General features: G+C 40.2%; 1 protein-coding gene across 5 annotated transcripts in view; it reads right to left on the bottom strand.

The window, feature by feature from the left end:
• The window catches only part of LOC109952498 (neurexin-2-like), a 108,184-nt gene that overhangs the window by 46,688 nt on the left and 35,761 nt on the right, over nt 1-25,735 (bottom strand). For all 5 annotated transcript variants that reach the window (XM_020587602.1, XM_020587606.1, XM_020587605.1 and 2 more), the window contains 11 exons: nt 24,709-25,010; nt 20,799-20,960; nt 15,700-16,129; nt 14,713-15,096; nt 13,638-13,841; nt 10,233-10,259; nt 4,532-4,651; nt 4,064-4,445; nt 3,014-3,204; nt 2,258-2,431; nt 1,714-1,833 (listed from right to left, as the gene is read on the bottom strand). In XM_020587602.1, coding sequence (XP_020443258.1) covers nt 1,714-1,833; nt 2,258-2,431; nt 3,014-3,204; nt 4,064-4,445; nt 4,532-4,651; nt 10,233-10,259; nt 13,638-13,841; nt 14,713-15,096; nt 15,700-16,129; nt 20,799-20,960; nt 24,709-25,010 — 2,496 coding nt within the window. The remainder of the gene's footprint in view (nt 1-1,713; nt 1,834-2,257; nt 2,432-3,013; nt 3,205-4,063; nt 4,446-4,531; nt 4,652-10,232; nt 10,260-13,637; nt 13,842-14,712; nt 15,097-15,699; nt 16,130-20,798; nt 20,961-24,708; nt 25,011-25,735) is intronic.

Below are 25,735 nucleotides of genomic sequence, written 5' to 3'. Positions count from 1 at the left end.
CTTTGTGAAATGCGGTTCTAAAGTTAGTATTAATGTGGTATAATGTGCAAAAAGAAGTGTGAGATAAAGCAGCTGTCCTGCTTTTTCCAGTACATTGCCCTCTTGGTCAAGGAGAAAAAGCAGCCTGAACAGCATAATATACATTTTATTCAGGTGCATAGTCGTGGGTGGTACAGGATATAAAAGATAAAGTCTACAGAGGACAAACTATTGATCTGCAGGTTAGATCAATAGAATACAGCAGCAAGCTCATTTGGCTGTGAGGGTAAGTTTGTAACACTGGAAGAAGTCAGGTGGACAGTGGAAACTACTCAAGGCAGTACTTTATTTAGTGTATTTATTTACCGTCTTGATTTCTTCAAGAATAAACTACTACTCGCAACTGTTTAACCACACAATAAATGCGCTCGTGATCACTGATCAGGTTTGTTTTATTAAATGTCAGCTGTCTTCTTCAAACATGACAGGCTCATATAAAATTACCCTCAAATTGCTCTCCTACAGAGTTTTTATGCCCTTTTCGCTCTTAAAAGAATACTGGATAGCAGCACATTTCAGTAATAGTTACCACAAAGGCACAGTTCTTGCAGTTATTCTAAATGACTCTGCAGCCAACGAAGCCTAACTCATCATGGCGTTGGACCAATAAGCTTAATGTTAATCTCTTGCTAATACAAGCATGAAAAGCTTATGGTAAAAGTCAGGGTCTGTTATTGTGGATATACTGTACAGGGCTTTTTAAAGTGGAGACAGCAATCAGACTGGAGGTTTTTGAGATGTGGTATTACTGTATCAATGTATCAGTGCACAATCCATTCCTTGAGTTAAAATACAATCTGTCGTCTCTGAGGCAGCAACTGGTTTCAGTTCATTTGCATATAGAGTAAAAGTAACTTGTAGATCCTAGTAATTGGCTTAAAATAGGTAATCAATCACAGATCAAAATCAAGTTCATGTGTGCTCCTACATACTGTTAAAGAGGCTAAGTTATGCCACTCTTATGAGATTCTGTAAGTGTAAGAGCAGATTAATTTTAAAGATCTGCAGTTTATTTAACCAAAAATAAAATAAATAAGTTAACGTTCCCAATCTGGATGTTGAGAAGCCTCCCAAATAATATCTGTGGGGCCAACAAATGAGTTCAGATTTTATTTCCAACAAACTTTTACTTTTGTTTGTGACACACTACATACTGTCAGCTCTGCAGAGATAAAATACTACAAAGGAAATTACCCAAGAATAAAAAAAATGACTCTTGTCATGAGAAACCATATAGTAGGTAGTAATTTTAGGAAAACAAGACACAACAGGTTGGGGACCTCTAGCGAGATAAGCTAAGCATGCACGTCCTTGAAGATCAAACAAAGCTCTTTGGCTGATGATGAACAGTTCAAATTTTGGCGTTAGTGTTTTCCCCTACAGTTATGTCAGACTGAGCAACCACTTACCACCAGGCTGCCGTGACACCCACTGTGAGTGTCTCTGAGAGGCTGCAATTTTATGTAATCTAGAAAGATATATGTCATGACACATTTGTTACAGCCTTTAAACCAGCGCAATGAGTCTCACTGACATTTCCTTTTAAGATACTTTGTATTTTATGGGGACTTTCAATTGTCACCATGTAACTCAATTGTGGCATCCCATCCTTAGTATGAGTCAAGTATTTTCCCAACTATTCTATTCATTCAGGCCTAGTACACCTGTACTTACGGTCACTGCAGAACGGCCCCCCGTAGGTGGTCATGGTACAGTCACAGGAGAAGCCCTCCCAGAGCTGCAGACACACTCCCTGGTGGTGGCAGGAGTCCTCTGTGCAGGTGGTGCTGGGACCTGCATGGTGTTGACAGAACATTCACCAGCTGTCTTACCTCTATTTCATTTATGCATCTTCGCTACTATCCAAAGAATAAATGCATCAGAAAGGGACATTCAGCAAACTAACCAGAGCAACTTCATCTATGGAATTTAAAACAATGGAGCTTTTCCTGTTAAAGTCATGACTACCTACTTCATGACTTTTTAATACTTTTTGTTTGATTAAAACTCAACAAAAGCCGCTGATTTCTTGACTGCAGAGTGATATTATTACATTTGTGTGTATAATCAGAAATAATAAAATTGGCCAGTCATAATGGAGCATTCAACAATACTGTTTAATACCATGACAAATGTGGTGCAATTAGTTTTCAGTGAGCGCTCTCTGCCCTGGTATCAGATTGAAGGAACAATTCACAGGTGTGCGATAGTCCCTCACCTCCACAGCCACGCTCCACATCTCCCACCCTGTGGAGGGCATCTGCCAGCAGGTCAGGGAGTCTCCCATTCAAGTCTACAGATGCCAGGCAGCCCTTGTATCCTTCCCGGGATGCTATTAACCTGGGCAAGCTGCTGTACATGCTCTTCCCAACACCACCAATGTATAGCTCCCCTGTGAAGATTCAGGAGTTAGTTGGTTACGAAAAATGTCTCCCTCAATCACATAATTTGCCACAACCATTAAATGTTGGTGCATGTTGTAAAATACAGGCTAGCTACACAGATACCATAAAAACAGGAAAATGTAAATGAGTAAATTAACAAAAATGCCAAAGATGTGTGAAAATATAATACAAACATGAGCATATATATTCAGTATCCACTTTACTAGGTATGTTACTGTTCTGCCATAAAGTCTGCCTTTTGGATTTCTACCCAATATAAAGTTTTCTTCCAACACTAATTGTTGGTTAAGCTGTCAGAGAGTTGCAGGACAGTAAGTGTGTTTTAGATCAAATAAGAAAGAACCCCCACAACAAAAGGAGAAAAAGGTCTACCCGATAGATATGTCCAATTTTATCATTGAATACTGCAATCAACCCCTCTGAAAAATTAAGAACAACATGTTTTACACAAAACAGCAAGATAAATTTTTACAATAAACATGTTGGAATAGAAAATGGGAAATAAACACAAATGGTAAATGAAGGCGTTTGCACTTGAAGTAGTACTTTTGATTGTTCAGATGAGATACCTTTTAGATCCAGGTTGCGGGCCCCGTTGGTGTGTTGGGTGACAGTGCGGGAATCAATCTTAAGAATATGAACATTGTTGTTGTCACGGGAGATCAACACATTGTGCCACTGGTTGTCATTCAGTGGCTTGTCAGAGTTTCCCTTCATTAGAGACGGCCCATTTCCCAAGTCAAAAACATAATGAATGTACCTACAGGACAACACAGATGTATATATTCAAGATTTTTTTTAATCTAGTGTTATTTTGCCACATAGCATATGACATGTACACAGTGAATCAGTGTAAATATACATGGTTAGGCTTTAGGCCTAACACTATGAAATAAAATTTGATCAGCTCACACTGCATTGTCAAAAACTAAATCTTGTTTGAAACTAAATTAAGCAACATTCTTGACAAATCTGCTACACTTCACAGATCGAACCGAGTAGCCTGAAAACTATGACAGAAGTGTTGTCTGTTGTCAGAGAGAGCTTCTGCTGCAGGCTCCAGAGCCGAGGCCTCCTGCTGACTAATTACTGAGAGAAGGTCTGTGCAAGGTTTGACAGTGGGAAACTATAGTTGATATGTTTGTTGTTTTCTTGCTCTGTTTCAACAACCCCTCTCTCTTTTTGTAACAAAATTATTTACAATGAATAAAAGATGTGGAATATATTTGTGATTGAGTCAAGTCGCCAAATGTGCTTGAGTCGAGTGTGAGAATGCTAATGGTACAGTGGGAGCTATTGCCTTTTCAATCATGCTTCCACTCTCACTGCTTCTCTCCTTAAAAAGAATATACACATGATGGATAAAAAATTGGAATGATTCTGAAGTATTCTCTGTGCTGAAGACTGATGGACAGAAAATAAGAATCAGGATTAGGTAAATCTGAGGCCAAGAGAGAAGAAAAGAAATAATGTGCTTTAGTTTAGCAAGACACTGAAATAACATACTGCAAGATGAACATACTACAATGAAATTAGGTGTAAACAGCTTGTTCTTGTCCCAAATAACCCCCAGGGCTGTATGTAGGAAACTAGCTTAGATTGAACACCCCAGCACCTACCCTTTGACTAGCTCCACCATGATGAAGTCACTACCATCTCCAGAGTTGTAAAGCATCAGGCCGTCAGGACTGGTGGTCTTGAACTGGAGGAAAAGGTGCATGGAGGCATAGGCCTGCAAGGTAGAGAAGGCCAAGTAGCTGGCTTGGGTTAGAAAAGTTACAGGGTTGGCCACAATCTGCCTCATGCCAAATCGAGCATTTAGCTCGCAGTAGGAGATGTCTCCGTTCTTGCACTGGTCCAGATAGAGCATCCCATTGAAGGAGAGCGCCTGCAAATGGCCGATGAAATTGGAAGGCATCACAGAGATGAAACGCCGCTCAGTCATGATCCCTGTCTCGATGTTGTTGAACTCCAGGCGAGTGTGGGCGCCGGTCATGTGGCCTAATGAGCAAAACATGCATCTTAAATAGCAAATATCTCCCTGTATTTGTGCCTTTGTTACTATGGCGCCTTCATTCTTGCTGTACCTTCCACAGTCACGTTATCCACAGAGAGCAGCAAGTTCTTCCCACGCCGCACCACCTTCACTGTGTGCCACTCATTGTCATTCAGCTTCTCGCCTACCAGGAGTATCTCTGGTCCCTTGCCTAAGAGGAGGAAAGCATCAAGTGACAATCATACCACATCAGCTCAGTATGCTTTTTTCCATACAGAGCTCTCAACCTGAAAAGCAGTCTCTCCTCAGGGCTCATACACTCATTCATTTTCAAAATCACTCACACACGCAGCCGTTGACATTTCCCTGAAACCATGAGTTTACATCCCTCAAGAATAAATAAGACTAATAAATGAAAATAGTAGGTCTCATTTTAAGTGAACGTGTAAAATGAAATTGCCTTTTCTTTATGTGGTAATTTGATTGATATCTACTGGGAAAACATGTTAGGTATTGACTAGAGGCTTGGCTCAAACACATAGTATTAAGTTTCTGAATTTTTGCACTATCTTCTGCTGGTTTCAAAATAGGTCACAGCGAAGAAGCTTGCCACAGCAGCACCGTCATCCAGAATCAGTGCCAATGCAGCAGGCCGACACGCCAGTTCAAAGGAGTTCTGACATCGCTTGGGAAACTAATTGGCCATGCCTGAGCTGACTGTGCCTTTAGGGGTTTGCCTGTCTAATTGAGCTCAGGGTGCAGGAGAATTACAGGGGGATGTACAGAGGGCAATAAATGGAAAACATCAACGGGTTTCTGAACACTTCACTGTTTCGTCCTTGGGGAAATAAAACAGCAACTGGAGACTTTGTCCAGGGCTGCATATCAAGTGTCTTTACAGCACACCGCATGATACCACCATCCACCTGCTGAATATCGGCTGCACACAGCAGACAGATCAATCACACCAAATCCTGCTCCCTCTATATGGATTTACTTAGATAAGACAAATGTTTACCTTGTAAATCTCTCATGAAAACAGAGGCAGACAAACAAACAAGACTTGCTGTAGTGAAAGAGGAGATAGTGGAAAGCTGGGTGGTAGGGACTATTCATCTTATCTGTGCTTTTCAGAAGGGCACTTCCCTGTTACCTAATGTCAACATCTGAATCCAAACATCCTAATACCAAAAAAACAAGTGACAATTGTGTTTTATTTTACTGTACATTATATTAACTGTGCAAATTATGTTAGATTGTTGAAGATTTTAAGCAGGACTCCACTGATTTTACACATCAAAAGTCTTTTCACAGGTCTTGGTGGGGTGGGGGGCACAGCATACATGAAAAATGTATAAATCACTGCACTGAGTTTTACTTTGAGTTATGATTTTGACACTAGAGTCAATCATATCGATACAGAAAATAAGAATCCATCATGACAGCTCACATCCCGGTCACCTCAACATTCAAGGGTGGCTGTGGCTCAGGAGGTAGAGCAGGTCGTTTCCTAACTGAAGGATTAGCGGTTCGATTCCCGGCTTGTCCAGTGTCAAGGTGTCCTTGAGCAAGACACTAAACCCAATTGCTCCCGGTGATGTCACGGGTGTGTGAATGCGTGAGTGCGAATGGGTGAATGGCTGAATAATGTGTGAAAGTGCTTTGAGTGTGCTGTAAAAGCATAGAAAGGCACTATACAAGTATAAGACCAAGATGCAGTATTCATGCTGCTGTTATGTTCGTGGAAATCACTGTGCTACGTCAGAGAATTAATGTGACGAACATTGGCAAGTGTTTGCACATGGTTAAATAATAAAAAGAGGACAGTAACAAGAAATACATCCTGTTTGGCAAATTATTAAGTGTTAATAAACACCAGAAGCCAAATAATTATACATGTACCTCATAATTCGTGAAATACAAATCCTAACTCTCACACTAATAATATGGTACATTAACTGCTTTCAGCAATACAAAAGGATCTACTGTATATCAGTAATGCTGCTGACAGTGGTGATCTTGGCCTGTGGCTGGGTGCCAGATCTTCTGGTATCATTCACCCAAAGGCTTTTGTGGCTCCAGGGGGAGCAGAACAAAGTCTGAAAAAACGTGCCTCAGCTGAGGTCACTTGATTCACTAAGTTGCTTGTAAAGTTAGAAAGAAGTGACCTAGAGAGTCCAGCCCTCTTCTCTCCTCGAGGCTAAAGGCTCAAGGCTAAACTAGCCACCACAAGGATAAGGATAAGGATAATCACCTTTATTGGCCAAGTATGTTACACACAAGGAATTTGTTTCCGCTACAGAACCGATGGCAGCCATCTGCAGCATCAACTCAACCAATGGCTCTAACCATTGGGGGTAACTTGGGGGTTCAGTGTCTTGCCCAAGGACACTTCGACATGTGGACCCCCCCCCCCAAAACTGTCGCAGTCATGTTGCATTATGGGTAATGCGGATGCCAAGTTTTTACAAGGAAGGAGAATGGGTGAAATAAAGTAAACATGATATTCGACTCTGCTGCATCGATTATGTCATATAAGTCTGATTTGAAAATGGGGTCAATGAATCTCACTAAATAGAAATGAACACAATACATAGTAGAAAATATAAGTGAAGCGCAGGTTGTTATCAGAAATCGCTGTCTACGCTGCAGAGGCTCATAAAATGGTTTAACATAAAATCTATCTACATATTAGATGCCCTCTGAAATCTAAATTCCTTTCAAAGTACGCAGCAGCACAGATTGCTCCTCAGTTAAAATTAAAATGATTAATACTGTCAAACATGACAACGTCAAAGGGAAGCTATGTCTACACAGGTCAGCATTATGGATGAGCTGAGATGCTGGATACAGGACGTGTGTGTTAATAAAAGCATGTTACAGTGATTCTGTAAGTAACACCTCATTTTAAACAGTGGTGGAAACTACATTTAGTGATGTACTGTACTTAAGTACAATTTTGATGTATCTGTACTTTGAGTATTTTCATTTTATTAATTCATATTGTACTTTGACTTCAACACGTTTTAGAGACAAATATTGTACTTTTTACTCCACTACCTTTATTTTACAACTTTAGTTACTTTTTATAATTGGATTAATAAAAAAACTGTACAATTATAAGACCTCATTGATCTATGGTGGAAAATTCACAAGCTACCCAGCAGTAATTCAAATTAAATGCATGTAAGCTAGTTAAAACTAGCTCCCCCTTTACCAGCTGAAATATTAAATGTGATGGACACAGTGACACATCACAAATTATAATACAATAATATGATATACAGGAATGTGTCATTCTGGATAATGACTACTTGTACTTTTAGTACTTTAAATATGTTTTGATGCTCATACTTTTATACTTTTACATAAGTAAAATTTTGAATGTGGTACTTTTACTAGCAACAGAGTATTTTTACACTAGTGTAATGCTACTTTTATTTAAGTAAAGGATCAGAGTACTTCTTCCACCACTGATTGCAGAGAATTAATCAAGAGCAGCAACATTTGTTCTCACAACTGTTCAACTCCCATGGTAGATCCAGTTGTGGACAGCCTCCAAGCAGCTGCTGCAGACGGGCTGTCTTTGATTCCTTCAGAAATTGCCTGGAACCTTGCCTGATAAATGTGAATTCTCAATCCTGTAATCATGTTGTAAGCTAATCCTTTAAAGCAGTCAAAACAAATTAATAAGTAAAATTCACAATATATCTATGGTCAAATTGTCTCCCTAAAAACAATGCTCACTAATGATGATCAATTATAGCAAATAGTACTGCGGTTTAATAATTTGGTTCCATAGTCCATTATCAACCATAAAATCTATTAACAAGCCACCCATCTATCAGCAGTATTAAGCCTTTCAGAGGTCACTGGTGAAGCATGTATACAATATAAATCAATCAGGGCATGCGATTCCTTTTGCACACAAACACCAACAGTACATGATAATACTATGCCATCTGCTGGTGGAAAAGGCTCTTTGTTTGGCAGACATTTGAAGAGATAAAGGATTTACAACCTACCTAAAAAGACATGTTTAATATATTTTTGTTGCTTTTACACAGTTATTTCTCTGCATATTTGACTTTCTAATGAGAGCAATGAACCATTCAAAATGACTATAAGTCTCTCCTGCAGGTGAGTCATTGAACTGGTTTACACAGACGACACATGCACATCTCATTTCAGACTAATTAGCCGCACATACTACTCACCTTGGTCAGAGGAGAAAGGCGCAATCCGTTCAACATAATGAACTATTGTTTAGGCTCATTCATGTGTCACAGTGATTTATAATGAACTATTTCTCAGGCTTAGGCTCATAAAGGGATTTTGTTTTGTGCCCTTTAAATCTGCATCTTAGACCAATAGATTAAACATGAGACAATATTACAGTACAAACTATGGGTTGCTGATTTTCCTGTAGGATTTTCCCTTCATCTCGTGATCAGAAATACAATCTAATGTCTAATTAGATTTGTCCACTGACAAATGGAAAATTAAGATTTCACTTCAGAGACGCCAGGAATTATTCATACACGCCCTCGTGTATGAATAATTGTATGAAACAAGCTTTAAGCCAGCACTCGATTATAGCGGTAACTTTTACTCCTAAGCCTCTGCTGTACTAGATGATGTGTATCAGAGCACCATTCACCTCTCTACTAGCAGTTGCTTTTATTCGTCTCTCACACCACTGTAGTCTGATCCAAAACTTACATTGAATGCCGCTTCCTATCAGATGAGAGCAACAATCTACATTATAAATTCCAATATTGTCAAGCTACAAAAAAGTACATCACTCCTTCACAAAAGTACAGAATACCAGAAATCTATTCTTTTACTACGCTGGGAGATCTGCCTTTCAACCAATGAAATTATGTTCGCTCAATTACCCCATGGTTCATGAAAATGTATTTGATGGATGATCTTGTCATGTTCCTCAGCCTGAGCGTTGGTTTTTTTTTTTTTTTACATTTTATACAGTTTATTTAATCTGTATTATATATCCCATAACAATTCCTCTCCTAAAATTTAACCAATTTGATAACCGACAGCCTTGTCTCAGTGCTCATCTATTGACCAGATACTGTACCACACCAACCTTCAAATTCATCTCAGCGCTGTGACTGCAGTGTGTCCCAGAAACCAAATCTAGATTTCCTCCAAACTGAGAGTGAACACTTCTTTTGTGACTACAGCTAATTGCTGATTGTACTTGAGCTCTACCCACTTAGCAGCTATATCAGCAAATTAGTCACAGGCAAATGAATGACGGACTCATCGTTGGCACAACAGCAGAGTACTGCATGGCAGATTTAGCTGCATTTCATCCATCCATTATCTATAGCACTCATCCAAACGAGGGTTGTGGGGGGGCTGGAGCTGACACTGGGAGAGAGGTGGGGTACACCCTGGACAGGTCGCCAGTCTATCACAGGGCCTAGATGTATTTCATTACAACATTATTACACTGCAATAATAAGAAAACATGTCATTTAAATTGTAGCTACAATCTGGATTTCAAGAGCGCTGAGCAAAAGGATGCAATTATAATCAACCATATGAGACTTCTTGCCGCAGTGAAGTCTCGTTATTGTTCTTATCCTTGTAATGATGCTTATGAGCGGGGTAATAGCAAAAGCAAACAAGGAGAATTGAGGGGCAGAATAAATAAATAAAGTCTGTTCTATTTCATAACAGGATAGATAGAGCAAGAAGCATATGATTATACCACAGTGCATATTCTCTAAATTACAGTACAGTAAATAATCATAGGAGACACTTACTGAGATTACAGTCTATCCTGATACAATCTGGTGAGAGAGAGAGTGAGATGGTGAGATTAAAAGAAAAAAAACAGCACAAAAGAGGAGAATATTTCACATCCTTCAAGGTACATTCTGCAGACAGTTCAGTGCTTTTCAGAGCCCACCATCCGGGGACAGCCTCGAGAGTCTAAACCGCCACTTTCCTCCCTGTAGTGTGTACAACAATAGAAACAGGAAACATGAGTGAAAGGAGAACTTCAGCGTGTATGTGGCACTGCTGGAAGCACAACAGACCAGATCAAAGTTGGGATCAATAACAGCTGTATTGACCATAAAAGTAGAGGTGCAACATTCTTATTTCTTGCATCAGTATTGGCTCTGACACGGCTGCTTGCATTCAGCACTGGCAATTGAATAGGACTGCTTCAGGTACCATGAATGATAGTTGTACTAACGTGCTTTGGGGTGACTCAGCACACATGTGCCGCTGTGCCACAAATGGTCTGAAGCAGATAAAAAATTTAAAATGGAACCTGCACCTCATGTGGAGATAATACTGAATGGAACTGAGTAGCTACTGAACGACAGTTTAAAGTTACAGCAGTTACTGGAATTATGTGTGATAGATAGATGGATAGGCAGATAGGCATGCTTTGAATACAGTCTAGTAATATTAATAGACATTGTAATTGATTATTTTCAACAACATCACCGAAATCTGATTGATTAATGCTACTGAAATCTAGAGAGGAAGCCATGAATGTGTAATTTCTTAGGTTTAGGGGTATCATACTTGGAAATTTCATTGGTTTGGAACATTTTACATATTGGATCAATGAACCTCTACTGAAAAGACCAAACCTTGATCCGTCTTAACTGAAATGATGCAGTCTCCTGCTTGTTTTGCACGACTTGTGGTACTAAATTCACTCAATTAAATACAGAGGAAAAGGGCGATTTGCACAACCTCCAGCCACACTGAGCCTTACACCATGGAAAAAATGACCATAGCACAAATGTGATGTATTGCAAATTTTGTTTCCATGTCCACAGCAGCTAATAACTTCTAAATTCATCTGCACTATTCAAATTTCATGGGCATGTTCTGAATATTGAACCCAATTTATCCAACTGCACATTAATACACTGGTGTAACTCATGCAGCTGAGGAGTGCTCTCAAGTTGTCAACCATCACAGAGCAGTGGATACAGACAGCCAGAGACCAGAGTGTATGTCGACCACAGGTGTGTTTGTGTGTGTGTGTGTGTGTGTGTGTGTGTGTGTGTCCATCACCGGCACCCTCTGTCCAATGATGCAACTCTAAACTGGACAGGCCAGTAAATGAGAGGGGAGAAAACTATACTGGTCACACCTACAGGACGACCAATCTAAGTGGTAATATCTCTGTGTAATGATGCATCTGGTCTCTGACTGCCTTCTCCTTGAACTGCAGACAAGCCATTGAAGGGCTGAAAGTCGGTCAGGTGGGACCTGACCACTGGATGAACTGTTAGAGAGAGAAAGAGAGAAGAGAGAGAGGAGGGCTGCAGGGGGAACAGGAGATAGAAAAGACATGCACATCTACGGTTGCTGAAAAAGATGCATCGGTTTGCATTTAAAAAGATCATTTTTTTGTGTTCCTGAAGATTGCAGCCCTATTGATATGTCTCACTCAATTGTTCAGTGTTGTATTGTATCTCTCTCCCCATGTTTCCTGTCTGCCTCTATTCTGTAAGTTTTCAATTACAAGCAAAAGAAATAAATAAATTTGTTAAACCTCAAAAATACACCCAATGTATTTTAGTGAGGAAAACTGAATATGAACATACTATAAGAGTAATTAGTTATCTTTAAATTTGAAGTTTAAGGTGTGTATTCAGCTTGGGATTGAATCCTAATTAAATCATATACAGAGCCTGTTATGGCTCTAAACATTTTGATATTGAAAATTTGGTAGCCAGCACTCTACAGCCAACACCATCTAACATTTAGGTCTCAACAAGGCAACAACGCATTTAAATTTGGCTGACTCACTGGTACTAGCACTTGTAAAAAAAAAAAAAAAAAAAGAAAAGAAATATGAGACAAATGCGACTTACGAAGTGCCAAACAGCTCCTGGTCTGGTTCCTGTCAGAGAGTGGGTAATGATTGAACAGCCAGTTTGATCTATGGCTTGAACTCAGTTTATCTCAGCTTGTTAGTGAGCCTGGCTCACAGCATTGCAGATTGGTGTGCAGGCTTTTGACTTTACTCATGGTTGCTCATTTTTCCCTTTCCAGTTATTTGTTTTCCTAGTTTTGGCCCTACACACGTCAGCTACAGTACGTCACCCTGGTGACGTCTGACCTAATGTTATTGTGGGAAACGTTGTTACTATCAAGATCAATTTAGCACAGAGCACTTAAATCAAAGTTTTGGGGAAAGTCTTGTTCTCTTTCTCTGGTGGAGGGTTAGATGATAGGTTCAGTGCTCCTCTCCAGCTGCTACACTTGGAAGTTGCCTAACAGAAATAGAAGTGTAGACATGACGATTGGCTGTTTTACAGGGAGTGATGAATCGGACCCTGCAGTTACCAGACAACAAGAAAGTTATTCTACTGTGCTCTGTCATTAAGTAGCCCAACACTATCAAGTCTACATTGTAGATATTGTACAGCATAGATTAAACAATCAAGATTTAACACATGAATTAGTGAGCTTCAGAGGTTTTTTGGTACAATTTTTACCTGTTTTCTGCCATTTCCAGTCTTTGTGCTAGGCTAAGCTGACCTAACCTGCTGCCAACTATATCACAGGAGCTCAAACTACTCATTTACAGTCCTATCCAAAGATGAACCAATATTTAATTTTAATACATTTCTAAAATCCAGCTGAGATGATGAATGAAACCATTCCTTCAAGCGAATGTTCAAGTTTTAATTGGTCATATTTTTATCAGTTGGAATTTTACATGAAATGGCAGACAAACGGTATTTACGTTAGAAAGGGACGCTGGGAGTTGGCAGATTGTGCTGCTATGGGAAATAAGCTAATTCTGAGTCTAGTTGTGAAAACTGTGACATTTTATTTATTTTCCTGTATTAACACACCAAAGAGTATCTTACAAAAAGACGGTTGAAAAGAATAATCCTTACTCAATCATCCCCCAAATTCTAAGTCATGTTATCACATTTTAAATTCACTATTCATAATTTAATTCTCTAATTTCATGTTATTGACAGTAAATAAATTTGACACAACCACCTGAGGTCTCTGGAAGAATTGCAATAAATTGCAATTAGGAATGGGCTTATCTTTTTGAAGCAACTGTAGATATTGTGTATGAAGAAGGTTATGGGAGTGAGTATGAGACAACACTACGATGGTCCTAAGGGTCAAGTGGTATTACTGTATCTGCTTGCATTTGCTGCAGCAGCATTTACCCAGGTTCACAGTGAGTTTCACTCTGCCTCCATCCAGCTCCAAACGCAACGTGTCCGCTGACTCCTGAGAAGTGGTGGCCATCAGCAGCCCAAAGGCCCTCTGGGACATGAAGCGCAGGGACACATCCTCGGCCTCTGTGTGCAGTGCCCTTGGCAGCACCACCTTCAGATACATGCTACCATCGTAGCTCACCATGGTGGCCTCTGTGGATTTCAGGAACAGGAAGCAATAGCAGACAATGAACCCCAGTGGAGATAAAGACATGAAATTTAAACACACAAAATGGTTTTAATGTAATGAAACATGATTTCTGTTCGAGCTGATCTCAGGTATTCCATGATATAATTTCAGATTGCAGTTTTCATCCGTCGCACCAGATGGCAGAAAAAGCCTGGAGCATGTGAAGACAGCGGCGAGATTGCAGCAGCAGCAATCAAATTTCTGGGGATTTATACCCATCATTTTCCAATATTAGAGGGATTTTCATATATCCCTCATACTATTAGCTGCCAGTGGATGTGCGTAATTCGTCCTCTCTCTGAGAAAACCATCTGCATAGTAAATGCAGAGTGATTCAGGCCGAATCACAAAGCAGCACTGCATTTATAATGGCACACTCATAGTGCTGGCAACCTCATGATGCTGACATTTCATTAATGAATCACTGACTATACTGTAGGAAAACATTCTGATTTACTTTTGAATGGCTTAAATAAAAAACAACTAATTTTTCTATTGTCTGCTCATTGTCACCATGATTGCTTTGTGGATGTGGAAGCCTATTCTGTGCTGACAGCATGGTTCTCATTTGAATAGATATGACATTATACAGTAGAGTATGTAGATGATCATCCTGCAATTGCAAATGAAATTATTATTGTTGGGAATCATTAACATCTGGTAATGACTTTTCTTTGTATCTACATTTTTTTTCATCTGTGCAGGCACTTTTCAGCCACTACACAGTTAAGCTGATAAATAAAATACTGGCCAAAGTGTGTTAAAAGCTTTGCAGGAGCAATTTGGGATCACTCATCCTCCCCATCCACTACCATCCATCTCAGAAACTCTTACCCTTCTCACAGCTGTGACCCAGGTAGCCAGTGCCAGTGCAGTCACAAATGTGGCGGTTCCAGCCTTCGCTGCAGTGTCCCGCATTGGCACAAGTGTCTCTGGTGCACCTGATATGAGTCTCTCTGGTGCACAAGCTGCTGACACCTGTGGCGCTCTGAGCCTCCGCCAGTCTCCACAGGTTACGGCTCTGCCCGTCGACGAAGACATCCCTCATGCAGCCCACGTAGCCAAGGCCAAGGGAGGCTGTCCATACCTCAGGGGGGAGCATGAGGGCTTGGCGATCCTCAGGTAAACCTCCAAGATACATGTCCCCATCTAGATCAAGGATCTCACTGCCTTCATTAGCAGAAAAGGGGATGCTCTGGCTACTCACAGAGATAAAGCCTGTTGGGAAGGAATTAACAGTGAATCAATTTGTACTTCTACAATGTTTTTTGTTGCAAAAAAATGCAAACAGGTGTGTGTGGGTTTTGTTAAGTATGAAGTGAGAACAAACTGTGAGACTGAGTAAGTGGGCACCAGTCTGTTTTTTTTAAAGCATGGATAAAGAAACTGTACTGCCAGCCTGAAGGAGCTGCATTTGTGAGGACGCTAAAACTACAACTTACTATGGAAAAGTGTAGAAATATCAATGACAAATCTACATTGTCATATTACCCTGTTTGAGAAGGAAGGAATTTATACAACTGTGAAAGAAGTAGAAATAGACTTTTAGTATTTCCTTCTATTAATAATGCTGACATTTGGATTGTGCTAATTTGGAAAACAATTCCAAATTTGATACATACATACATACATACCGGTATATTAAACCTAATATGCATGCATCTTTCACTGCAGTGAATAAAAAGCAAAATGTATTCATGCTGACATGTGGCGACATCACAGCTTGTAACCTTTTCAAATCCACAGACAAAACTGGAGAAACATACCTGTACGCAGTCCGAAGGCTTCCCCTGCCCTCATAAATGCACATCATTGTCTTACCGTTTCGCCCATTCCTCTGGAAGTCCACATGACACCACTCGCCATCATCAAGTCGGGTGTTACTGGCTTTTATCTTGATACTCCCAGAGCCCATATCCATGACCAAGTAGAGAAATCCGTCCAGCAGCTCTATGGCAAAGAAGTCGGCCCTGGGCTTCCTGTCGGGGTGCGTTCCCTGCAGGCTGCCATGACTGAACAGCAGCAGGCCACTGGGCTCTGTGGTACGGAAGTCAAAAGATATGGCACCTGTCTTCTTTGTGTTCCACCTGGGCAGTGTCAAGTACGCAGACGGTGTGTCGAAGGTGACCGGCTCCAGGGCTTCCACGTTCTCACAGCTGAATATCAGGTCACCATGGATACTGATCTTAGGGTCTCGCTGTTCAGCCAGCTGTGACAGTTCCAGTCTAAACTCATTATTCTTGTAGACCACCTAATAAACGAGAGAGACGTATGTGATGAGATGATAACTGGACAGAGCAATACAATCAGTGCAAAGGCTCAATATTTCTCATTGACAAATAATGGGGTCGATATGACACAACAGCGTTCACAAGGATGTGCAGCAGGAAACATGTCGACTCATCCTTGAACCCAGAACTCAGACAGAACACGTCCTAGGGGTTTCATTTTTATTTCATTTCAAGAGTTACTGCATGTCAAATAAACTTTAGTTTGATGAATAACAAATAAGCAAGTATTGTGTCAAAGGAAACGTGCAGAACTGACTGCATTGCACTTCATTGGCACTGAAACTCAAAAGCAGATTGTTTTAAATTATTTATGAGACCAGATATTCTTCTTCACCACACCAAATATCTGCTTGGTTTTTTATCTAAATGCATTTCAGCCCATTTCAGAATGGCCTGAAATGCATTTAGGTTTAAAAGCAGTTACATTTTTGACATTTATCTGACTCACTTTGGAACTGATGATGGGCCCCACAGTAGAATAATCTTAAATTCAGAGCGGAGGAATCAGAGACACAGTATCCACACAATGACAGACGATTATGTGTGTTTATACTAAGTAAACTGGAAAAGATCAAGCCCAGGCGGAGGAAGTGGGTGGGAGAGAGATGGACTTGATACTTTACAAGCACAACACACAATTTAATTTTTTAAATAGGAAATTTTTGCAAGTTGCTTTAGTGTTCATTTTGAACTTTTGATGCAGAAGCAGCTAAACTGGCAAAAATGAGATTTTGCACTCCAGCTGCAGTGAATGTAAAACAGACATCCCCCAGTAGCAGCTACAGCAGCTACTGATTTGATATTTCACAGGAAACAGAATGAAATACAAAACCAGTTTTAAAAAGATACTTATTTATACAAACTAATACAATACCCTGTTTAAACCGAAAGCATCTCTCTCTGTGCTTGCTACTCTGTGCTTTTATTGTATAATTTTCGATATTTGTTCTGGGTTCATCAATATGCACCGTAGGAGACAACAATACTCGTCTCATTTTGCATCAGTGGTAAGTCACCCCAAGCCCACTGTTATCTGCCACATCACTCTGTGACCAGTCACTGCCTGAGGGGAGACACCATGCTGCACTAACAGTGGAGCTGAGAGGCAATGTGAGCCAATACCACGGTGTGACTAATTAAGCAGTGGAATCAGATGGTGAAACTGACCATTGAGAAGTGAGCATAATAGACAATTTTTAAATGGGAAGAGTCGGTCACAGAGAATGTGAACAGCGCATGAGCCGTGACACACAGACACTGGTTAATACTACAGCAGAAACACCGCACCTTCCAAAAACGCACACATAGATGGTGACAAAAAATGCGAGCTGTGACCACTGCAAGGCTTTTATACAAGTTGAAGAACAACGCAGGAAGTAGAATCCTATTTCATCAGATGCCTATTGTATGTGACAAGGATTACAGAGCATCCCAAGACACAAGAATGAAGCTGTTGTGGTGTTGACTGACAAAGCTCTCATAGTGAAGACCTCCTCTGATGTGCAAACACATTCTTCATAACAAAATTGGGTACAATATGTGAAGCATTAAGGCAGAGAAACCTAATGAGGTGGTGTGGGATATCCTGTGAGCATGCATACTCCAGACTAATACGCTGGTGACTTCAAAGACAAATTTATCTCTCGCTGCTAGTTGTTGTAGTTGTGACATTCATCTGAAAGTGCCCATTATTTTTCTTGTACCTGATGAACCTGATGGCCTCTATGCAGCAGCACTCACATCTATTATCATGTAGTGTCTAGAAAGATTAGTCATGGCCCAAACTCCATCTATTCAATAAAATAACACATAATCCACCTTTAAAAGATCCACTGTTTACTCAATAAATACTTTAGTCATGTCTCACTTTTCCTTCCCACATGGATTAAGATGAATACATAAATATATACTTCTATTCACAAAAGAGTTTGGTCCTTTAGTTCATTGCCAAACTCAGGGCTCTGACTCAGACTGACCCACCTCTGAACCTGGCTCCTGGATTTCCTGGTACACGTCTCATTTGATCAGCTCTGTTGCTGGCACCGTTCACCCTCATCACCGGAACTATCTGGGTTTATATTTCGTCATTCTTTAATGCATCATATTCTTCCTGCGTTCCTCGACAGTACATCTATGTGACTATGCACAGGTCTGAACACCACCAGCAGCCACACCGCCCACAGAGCGGAGGTTGCAGCATTGGCAGCGGTGCTGGGACAATAACCTGTCCATAAATAACGTCTTATTTTCATCTCAATGTAACCACACTGCAGAGTAATTATGTAGACACTCCATTTAAAAATCAATCAGCAAATGCTGAACAACTGCTTTCAAATGCTGATGTTATGTATTCTATTAACATATACAGCTAATATTATAACAAGCAGACATGCATTTTAAATGTATCTGTGCTGAAGAGTTTATTGGACAAAATTACATAGGTGTAGATTGAGAGACTCAAAAAGAACAAACCAGCAATAGCCTAAAACATTAAGCGAATTGCTAATGTCAACATTCTCACACTGGCAATGGCAACTTGCTTATGTTTAGCAGGTAATAGTTGCTTATTTATCAGATTTCATTAGAACCCATCAAGTAAAAATGGTGTTGAGACTTTTCATTTAAACCCATAAATGAAAAAAGGAAAGGTGAGGAGACGTTTTACCCATGACAAGGATATGATGTTGATGAAACAAAACTGGCATTGTTAGATGATACATGTAATTGTAATCTCCAGTCAATGTCACTGAAGGGTGACTAAAAACGGAGCTTGTAAATAAAACATCGTACTGCACATTTCTCAGCATGCATCCAAACCATCTTCCCAGTGACACCACACCAGAAGTGCACCCATGACATATATCAGGTATTTTTTATTCTGTCAGAATACAGCTTGTCCAAATGCCATACCCCCTTAAGCCCTGTGCTGGCCCACCGGATACTTTAAACAAAAAATACAACCTGTTTAAATGATTACATATAATCAACTTAACCACTCTGCAACATGAAGTAGGCATATTATCTCCGTTCTATGTACCGCGTTACTACAGCTTCCACGTTCATCAAGTGATGCATACTGACCCAAAAAACTGTTTTCCCATAAAGACTTTTTGAAATTAAAGGAGTGGTTGTGAAATAGATTTACTGTGAATACATTTTTACAAACTCTTTATTGTCAAAATTTGAACCATTAGATTCAGTATCATTTGGACTGAGTAGATGAGCTGTAGGATATTGTTATTTGATCCCATTCATGCGTGTGCATGGAGGCAAATGGAAGTCAGCTGGCTCAAACCGGCAGGAGTCTCAGCTCAATGCAAGTGCCCTATTGCCTCAAAAATGCAGAAGCGTTCAGTGCATCCAGGTCATTTTTATAGCTGGAATCTGGAAGCATTAAAACCTTTGTTGAAGTATGCACTACTGAGGAACTTTGAGAGGAATGCATATCTGAATATGAATACTGTCCTGTAATCTGGCATCCAGTTCATCTTTTGACATTCATGATCTCCACCTATGATTATACTTTTGCATGTCAGATCAGAAAATACACATGTGGACCAGTTTTGGTGGCTCATGAGCCACTGGTAGGACAGGCAACGACGCCCTCTACAGTGGCCAAGCTAACATAATTCCCTTTTTTTTTTTTATGTCAGTACACATCTGGAAGAATATTGTAGAAAGTCATCAAACTACCTTTAACCAATCTGTTTCTTTGCAGTGTGTCAAGTCCTCACTCCCATACAGAGCTGCTGCTGGTTATGCTTTGCTCCAACCTGCCGATGCTGTTACCACAGTAGCATAGTCAAGTTATTTCTACTGTGCTTGCCTTGCGCATTTTGTGCATCCTACAGAATTTATACAGTAAGTGTCTCCTCTGTCCTTGCTACAGTACACTGTACTCCCAGCTGAATCCCCTGCAGCTGGATTTCATGGGGAACAGAGCAGAGCCTAATAACAGTTTACTAGCATTTATGGAATAAATGGTCTTATATACTTTGACACAAAACTCTGACAGAAGAAAACTAATTTGTTTGAGTTGGGTATTGACATGTGAAACTGCTGCCTGTTCTAGTCACGTCTCCTCCTAACCTTTTCTTGCAAAGGTAAAGCATTTCTCCCACATAGCACATCATTTACTTTTGACGGGATGGCTCATTCCATTAAACATTTGCGAGGCTAGGCTGGAATTGGCCATTAACCTATAATTCACAACTCTGCCTAATGTCAATCTAGATGACTTTGACTTGTATGCTCAAGATGATCAGTGCGACAGGTAGAGGCCTGAGTTTAAATGCTTCATAAGTGCGGAAGTACAGACAATAACTGAGTTTAGACTGTGTTTCAGGAGTGAACATGAGAAGATGCATCTGTTTCTTGTGTATATTAGTGATGTGTTCTGAAAGGGATTCCCACGGGAATCTATAAATGCATATGCTCTGCACAGTACAGCTTCTCAGCTAAATGCTTCTCCTTGAAACACCCTACAACAAGAGAATCAATATAAATGATGGGAGTTTTTCTATATGCAGAACATGTTCTGCTTATACAGTAGGAAGGGTTAGCGCTGCTTAGAGAAGGTAGGATAACACTTCCAATCCTCTGCTGAGACCGGGGTCAAGCTGTACTCACATCTTTCAGACAGCCCATGAAGTTGTTGCTGACCGGGGAGCCTGGCAGGTCAGCTGTGTTTAGGCTGCCCCCTATGTAGAAGAGGTCATCAGAGCCCAGCATGGTGTAATCCTCCTGAGTGTAGCCTGTGGTTGTCAGAATCCCATCCACCAAGATGGTCACCTAAAGGAACCATTGAGAGAGACATGAAGAGATTTTAAGTTGAACAGAAAGAACTGGCCTAATTATTTCATGCTTCATTTCTTTATTCTAGTTGAGCTCGCCTTAATGTTGTCTCTTAAGGCAATTACAAAAACAGTTTTGAAGGGTTCACTGATCTCAGCTGATCCCTGATATACTAGTGGGAATGCAGTGGAGTCAATATACCATAAATATTCCTTCCACTGATATGTTGGCTCCAAAGCAACAAAAATGCTGTAGTACATTCAATTAATTTGAGATCAAAGCTATCAAGATGGCAAGCTACAGTAAATTACTTGTACTATTGGTAGCAACAAAACAAGATGATTTCAAAAGATCATATCAGTCTCATCAGGAGACAGAGACAAGGAAATGAATGGCTGAATTGGGCTATTGAGGAGAAAAATGATATGCTTGTTGCCATGACAATAAGCCTACAGTTAACATGTATTGTTGCACAAACGTATCAGCTCTCACTTCGGGGTAATAACTGAAAACAATTACATTTTTCTTGTGGGGGAAAATGTTTGCACTGCCTGTGATAAATTGCATTTGAGGTCAAGAATGAAAAATGATGGCTCCAACAAGGCGAGGTGCATGCATGTTCAACAATTCAGTTAATTGTTCTAATGATTAAGGCCATTCTCAATCATTTTATAAATCCATGGCTGAGCGGAAGGATATCATTCATGAAATTCAAATGATTAATAGCGTTTATATTTCTAATTTTTCATTTAGAATTCCAGTGAGAATTTACATTTTAAGCATTTGCATTCTAACGTGTTTAGGTACAATAAGCACTACAGATAAAAACGGGGTGATTTCTTTTAAAAAGGAAGAATGACAACAATAAAGGTGATGCTGAGTTATATTACTGGACAAGATTATGGATTATGGAACAACTACCCTACAAGATCTAACAGACCTTGACTTAAATAGATAACATTAGTGCTGTGGCCTCTTTCAGAGCAGATGGATCATTATCACAGTCAGTCTCAGGAAGCACAGAACACACACGCACACAACTTAAAATATGGTACTCATAATCCTAGCTGTGAAAATCAGAGTCTTGGACTTGTATCTCAAGAATAGCTTAACTTTGTAAAACCTATGGTGTCTATTCTGTGAAAAACACTGGTATGCTACAAGCAAGAGGACAGGAGACAAAAGAATGACCGGATCTGGTGTGTTCAAGTGTCAAGCTTCTAAAAAAAAGGTCCTGGCTTACTAGTCATCATTGTCTACTTCTTTGAAACCTTCACTATCTGGCTTGGACACTGGACAATGGCACGGCTTGACTGCATGTTGATGATGCTGCACACCAAGAAGCATTGAAAGTGCTTTCATGTCTGGAGTGATGCCATTTTCTCTTTCACTCCGCAACATGTAGAAAAGCAGAGGCATTGTCTAAGGTGTTACACTATATTCTGACACCCCAGATAGTTACTTTACTGGCATTTGAAAACCAGAGGTTAGGAATGAATGTGTTCAAATGTAATTATTAAATCAGGCAAAGGCGCCATTCATTAGAAGCACACAGCAGGATAATGTTCAGGCTCCAGTCTTCAGCGGTACATGTTGAGACTGACCTTTCATCGTAATTTCGCCAAGAATGCAGTGTAGCCAGGGTTACACAGAGCTCAATAAAAAGAAACATGCAGTATATTTATGACTACTAGTGTAGCTTAAGAGGTGCAGGAAGAACTGAGAGCAGTGTTTAGAAGGAGAAACAACAAATAATGTGTGTGTGTTACCGTGTTGTGTGCAGACCCATAAATAGATGGATGCATCATTAATAAGGGTCAAGAAAGGAGAGAGAATGAAGACCAATCAGTTTGCCCCTGACAGCAAAAGAAAAGAGAGATGGAGAGGGAGATAGTAACAGGAGGAATTCTAGCCTGAAAGGCACCAGCAGATCTAATAAAATGTTTCCAGCAGTACTCTCTTGGGGGTTACAGTTCCCCCTATCTTCATGTCAGTGAGGTAACTTATCTGAGGGGAAAGCAATTTACACAGGAATGAAATGCATGGTTAAAAGCATAAGTGATGCAAGCACTGGATTTTCTACAAGGAAACAGATGCAGAGGAGGATGCATAAGGGAGTTAATGTGATAGATTCAAAATGCATTGGTAATGATGAGTCCAGTACATTAGACACATTGCATGTGGTAAAGCTGACTGTAGAGAAAATGTTTAGTTTTGTTATGGTCGAGGTAAGTTCACTATATCAACTGATCACTTTGCGTGGCACACAAGGCTATGACAAGCTTTTGCCTTCAGAAGCCCAGTTTCCTCAAGCTGCCCATAAGTTACACAAAAATCAGCTATTACACATTTAAAGTTTTTGCCTACAATAAGGGACAGAGCTCGGCTACAAGATGACTGACAAGCTGTTAATGCTTCCGATAAGTGTCTCTACCACCTTGTGTCCTTCATTCTGTCCATCTGCAGTTTTGTGCCGGACACAGGTAGTGTACTGTTTATCAAAACCTTCTGCTGACTGCTAGTGGTAAGTGCTGAGAGTAAATTTGAAATTGAAAACACTCCAGGGACCTGCATAAATGGATATCTGTGGGTTTGTCACTGCAAGCAACCACTTTACATTACATTACTCTTAATCATTTATTCAGGGTTAATAAAAAAGTATTGATTAGTGGAGCTTTGAGGTACAGTATGATGGGACTAATTGTACACTGGCTGCAGAGTACCAGCAGGGCTACATTTAATGTAACAGATGCACCCTGGCAGTAAATTAGTTGTCCAGTGGACAATGCTAATGAATATGAAACCTAAGGGCCGAGCTGTACTTGGCTGGAGTACAGTAGACAGAGCAGTGCAATGTCAGACACATGCAATGGCTGTATTCGTTATATAAGCTCCACTTTTTCTTGTGTGCCCTCTCTGATACTGCTGCAATGCTGCATTTGTAGATACAGCCACAAAAAGTGGTTTTTGTTTGATGGAGTCAAATCTGAAAATCTGTATGAAAATTATTGTTCTGAACAGGCTCCAAAAATGTCAGCCCTGCTGCAGGAGAGATGAACACAATGGATGTTGCTGTACAAGTCTTTCAATAAGGTAAAAAAGACCTTTACAGAAATCTTGAGAGTGCAGAAAAAAAATCAGAATGCTGATTATAAAAAGACCCAGTGATTTCCACCAAAGCAATCTATTTCCTGAGAAAGAGGGCAATGACCTAGTATGAGCTTGCAATATCTATCAGGACGTGGAAATTGGGAAATGGGGCAGCCAGTAGAGCTGAAACATTACACATCCAACAGAACTGAACACAGTATTTGTTAGTGTTTACACTGATAGTGGACTATGAAACATAAACCCTACGCACATGAGACTGGTATTACCTTGGTATTGTAAGAATTATGATCCAAACATTAATGCTAATTATGCGTTTGTTAACTGCATTTGAAAGACTTCAGTTTAAGTGTAAGAGGACTTGAGTGTATCCAGGGATTAGTTTCTTTTCAACGTGCATGATTTTAGATTGATTGTGCCAGCTACTGACATGGCATCAATCAGTCCAGTTTTATTTGTACAGAATACCATCTTTCATACAAGGTCATGAAACTCGAAGTACTCTACATTTAACTGACAAGCTGATAATAAGACAGAACATGTGAAAATAGTAATTTGAAAACAACTTGAGACTAATGCACAGGGGGAAAAAAGTTATCATGACAGGTTCAGTAACAAGTAGCAGATGTATACAGACCTGGCGGAGGTTGCGCGTCACTCGTACATCATGCCAAATGTTGTCATTAAATTTTCCACCGGCAGGTTCCACCAGGGCCTCAAAAGCACCAGAGCCCAGGTTGATGACCAGCCACAGAGCGCCGTTCCTCAGGGAGAGGTTGACATAGTCAGCCGACTTCCCTGTGTGAAGGAGCAGGCCGTTCCTCTGCAGGGTACGGAAGGACAGCGTGATCTCATCCAAACTGCTCTGAATAGGCGTCTGGGACAGGTTGTAGCTGAAGAACTCGTTGCCTTTGAAGGTGGCCACTGACTCCTCCTGCCCTAAGAGTGGAGGAGAGACATCTTAGATAATTGCTTCAGTTGCCAAGTTAAAGTTTGACTTATCTACTGCACAGTCTATTCACTGCTTCAGTGACATACTGAGACAGAGAGGTTTTGGTGTACAGTATTATTTGATAAATAACTCAATATCACCAACTCTAATGAGAAGAAACCATGTAAATCTTTGTGGAGCTATTGACATATACAAAAATCACTGTACATTCTCATAGATGAACTTACTAGCAATAAAGAGTTCACATGATTCAGTGTGTTGTTTGCACATAAATCATGTTAGGTGACATTCTACATTTCTTTTGCAAACAAATGCCATAAGAAGACCAAACCAGCAATAAACTGATCCTACTAACAAGTATTTTCTCTGTGACATTTGTCTGGTGGGCTTCCTGAAGAATCAAGAAGTCACTGTGATGAGTCACTTCTGCTTTAAACCATATGGCACAGAGAGAAAAACGCGACAGCGATGTCGGCTGCTTTCTGACAAGGCTCGCCCAACTACCTGCCTTTATACTGTCACAGGATAAAAGGAAAACACCTACTGCTGATGTACTTAACAGAAGGGAAACATATACACTCCAGGTCTTAATTGTTCATCTTCGTTTCTTGCTTTTAACTGCTTTACTGTGTAATTAACCTATGTTACTTTATATGCATACATAACTTTATGTAAAAATGAAAATGTATAGCCCTGATTCCCTTTGGCAGAT

This window comes from Monopterus albus, unplaced genomic scaffold, assembly GCF_001952655.1.
Source record: "Monopterus albus unplaced genomic scaffold, M_albus_1.0 scaffold464.1, whole genome shotgun sequence".
In the NCBI taxonomy this organism is placed as follows: Eukaryota; Metazoa; Chordata; class Actinopteri; order Synbranchiformes; family Synbranchidae; genus Monopterus; species Monopterus albus.
This window is presented reverse-complemented; position numbering and strand designations above follow the sequence as displayed.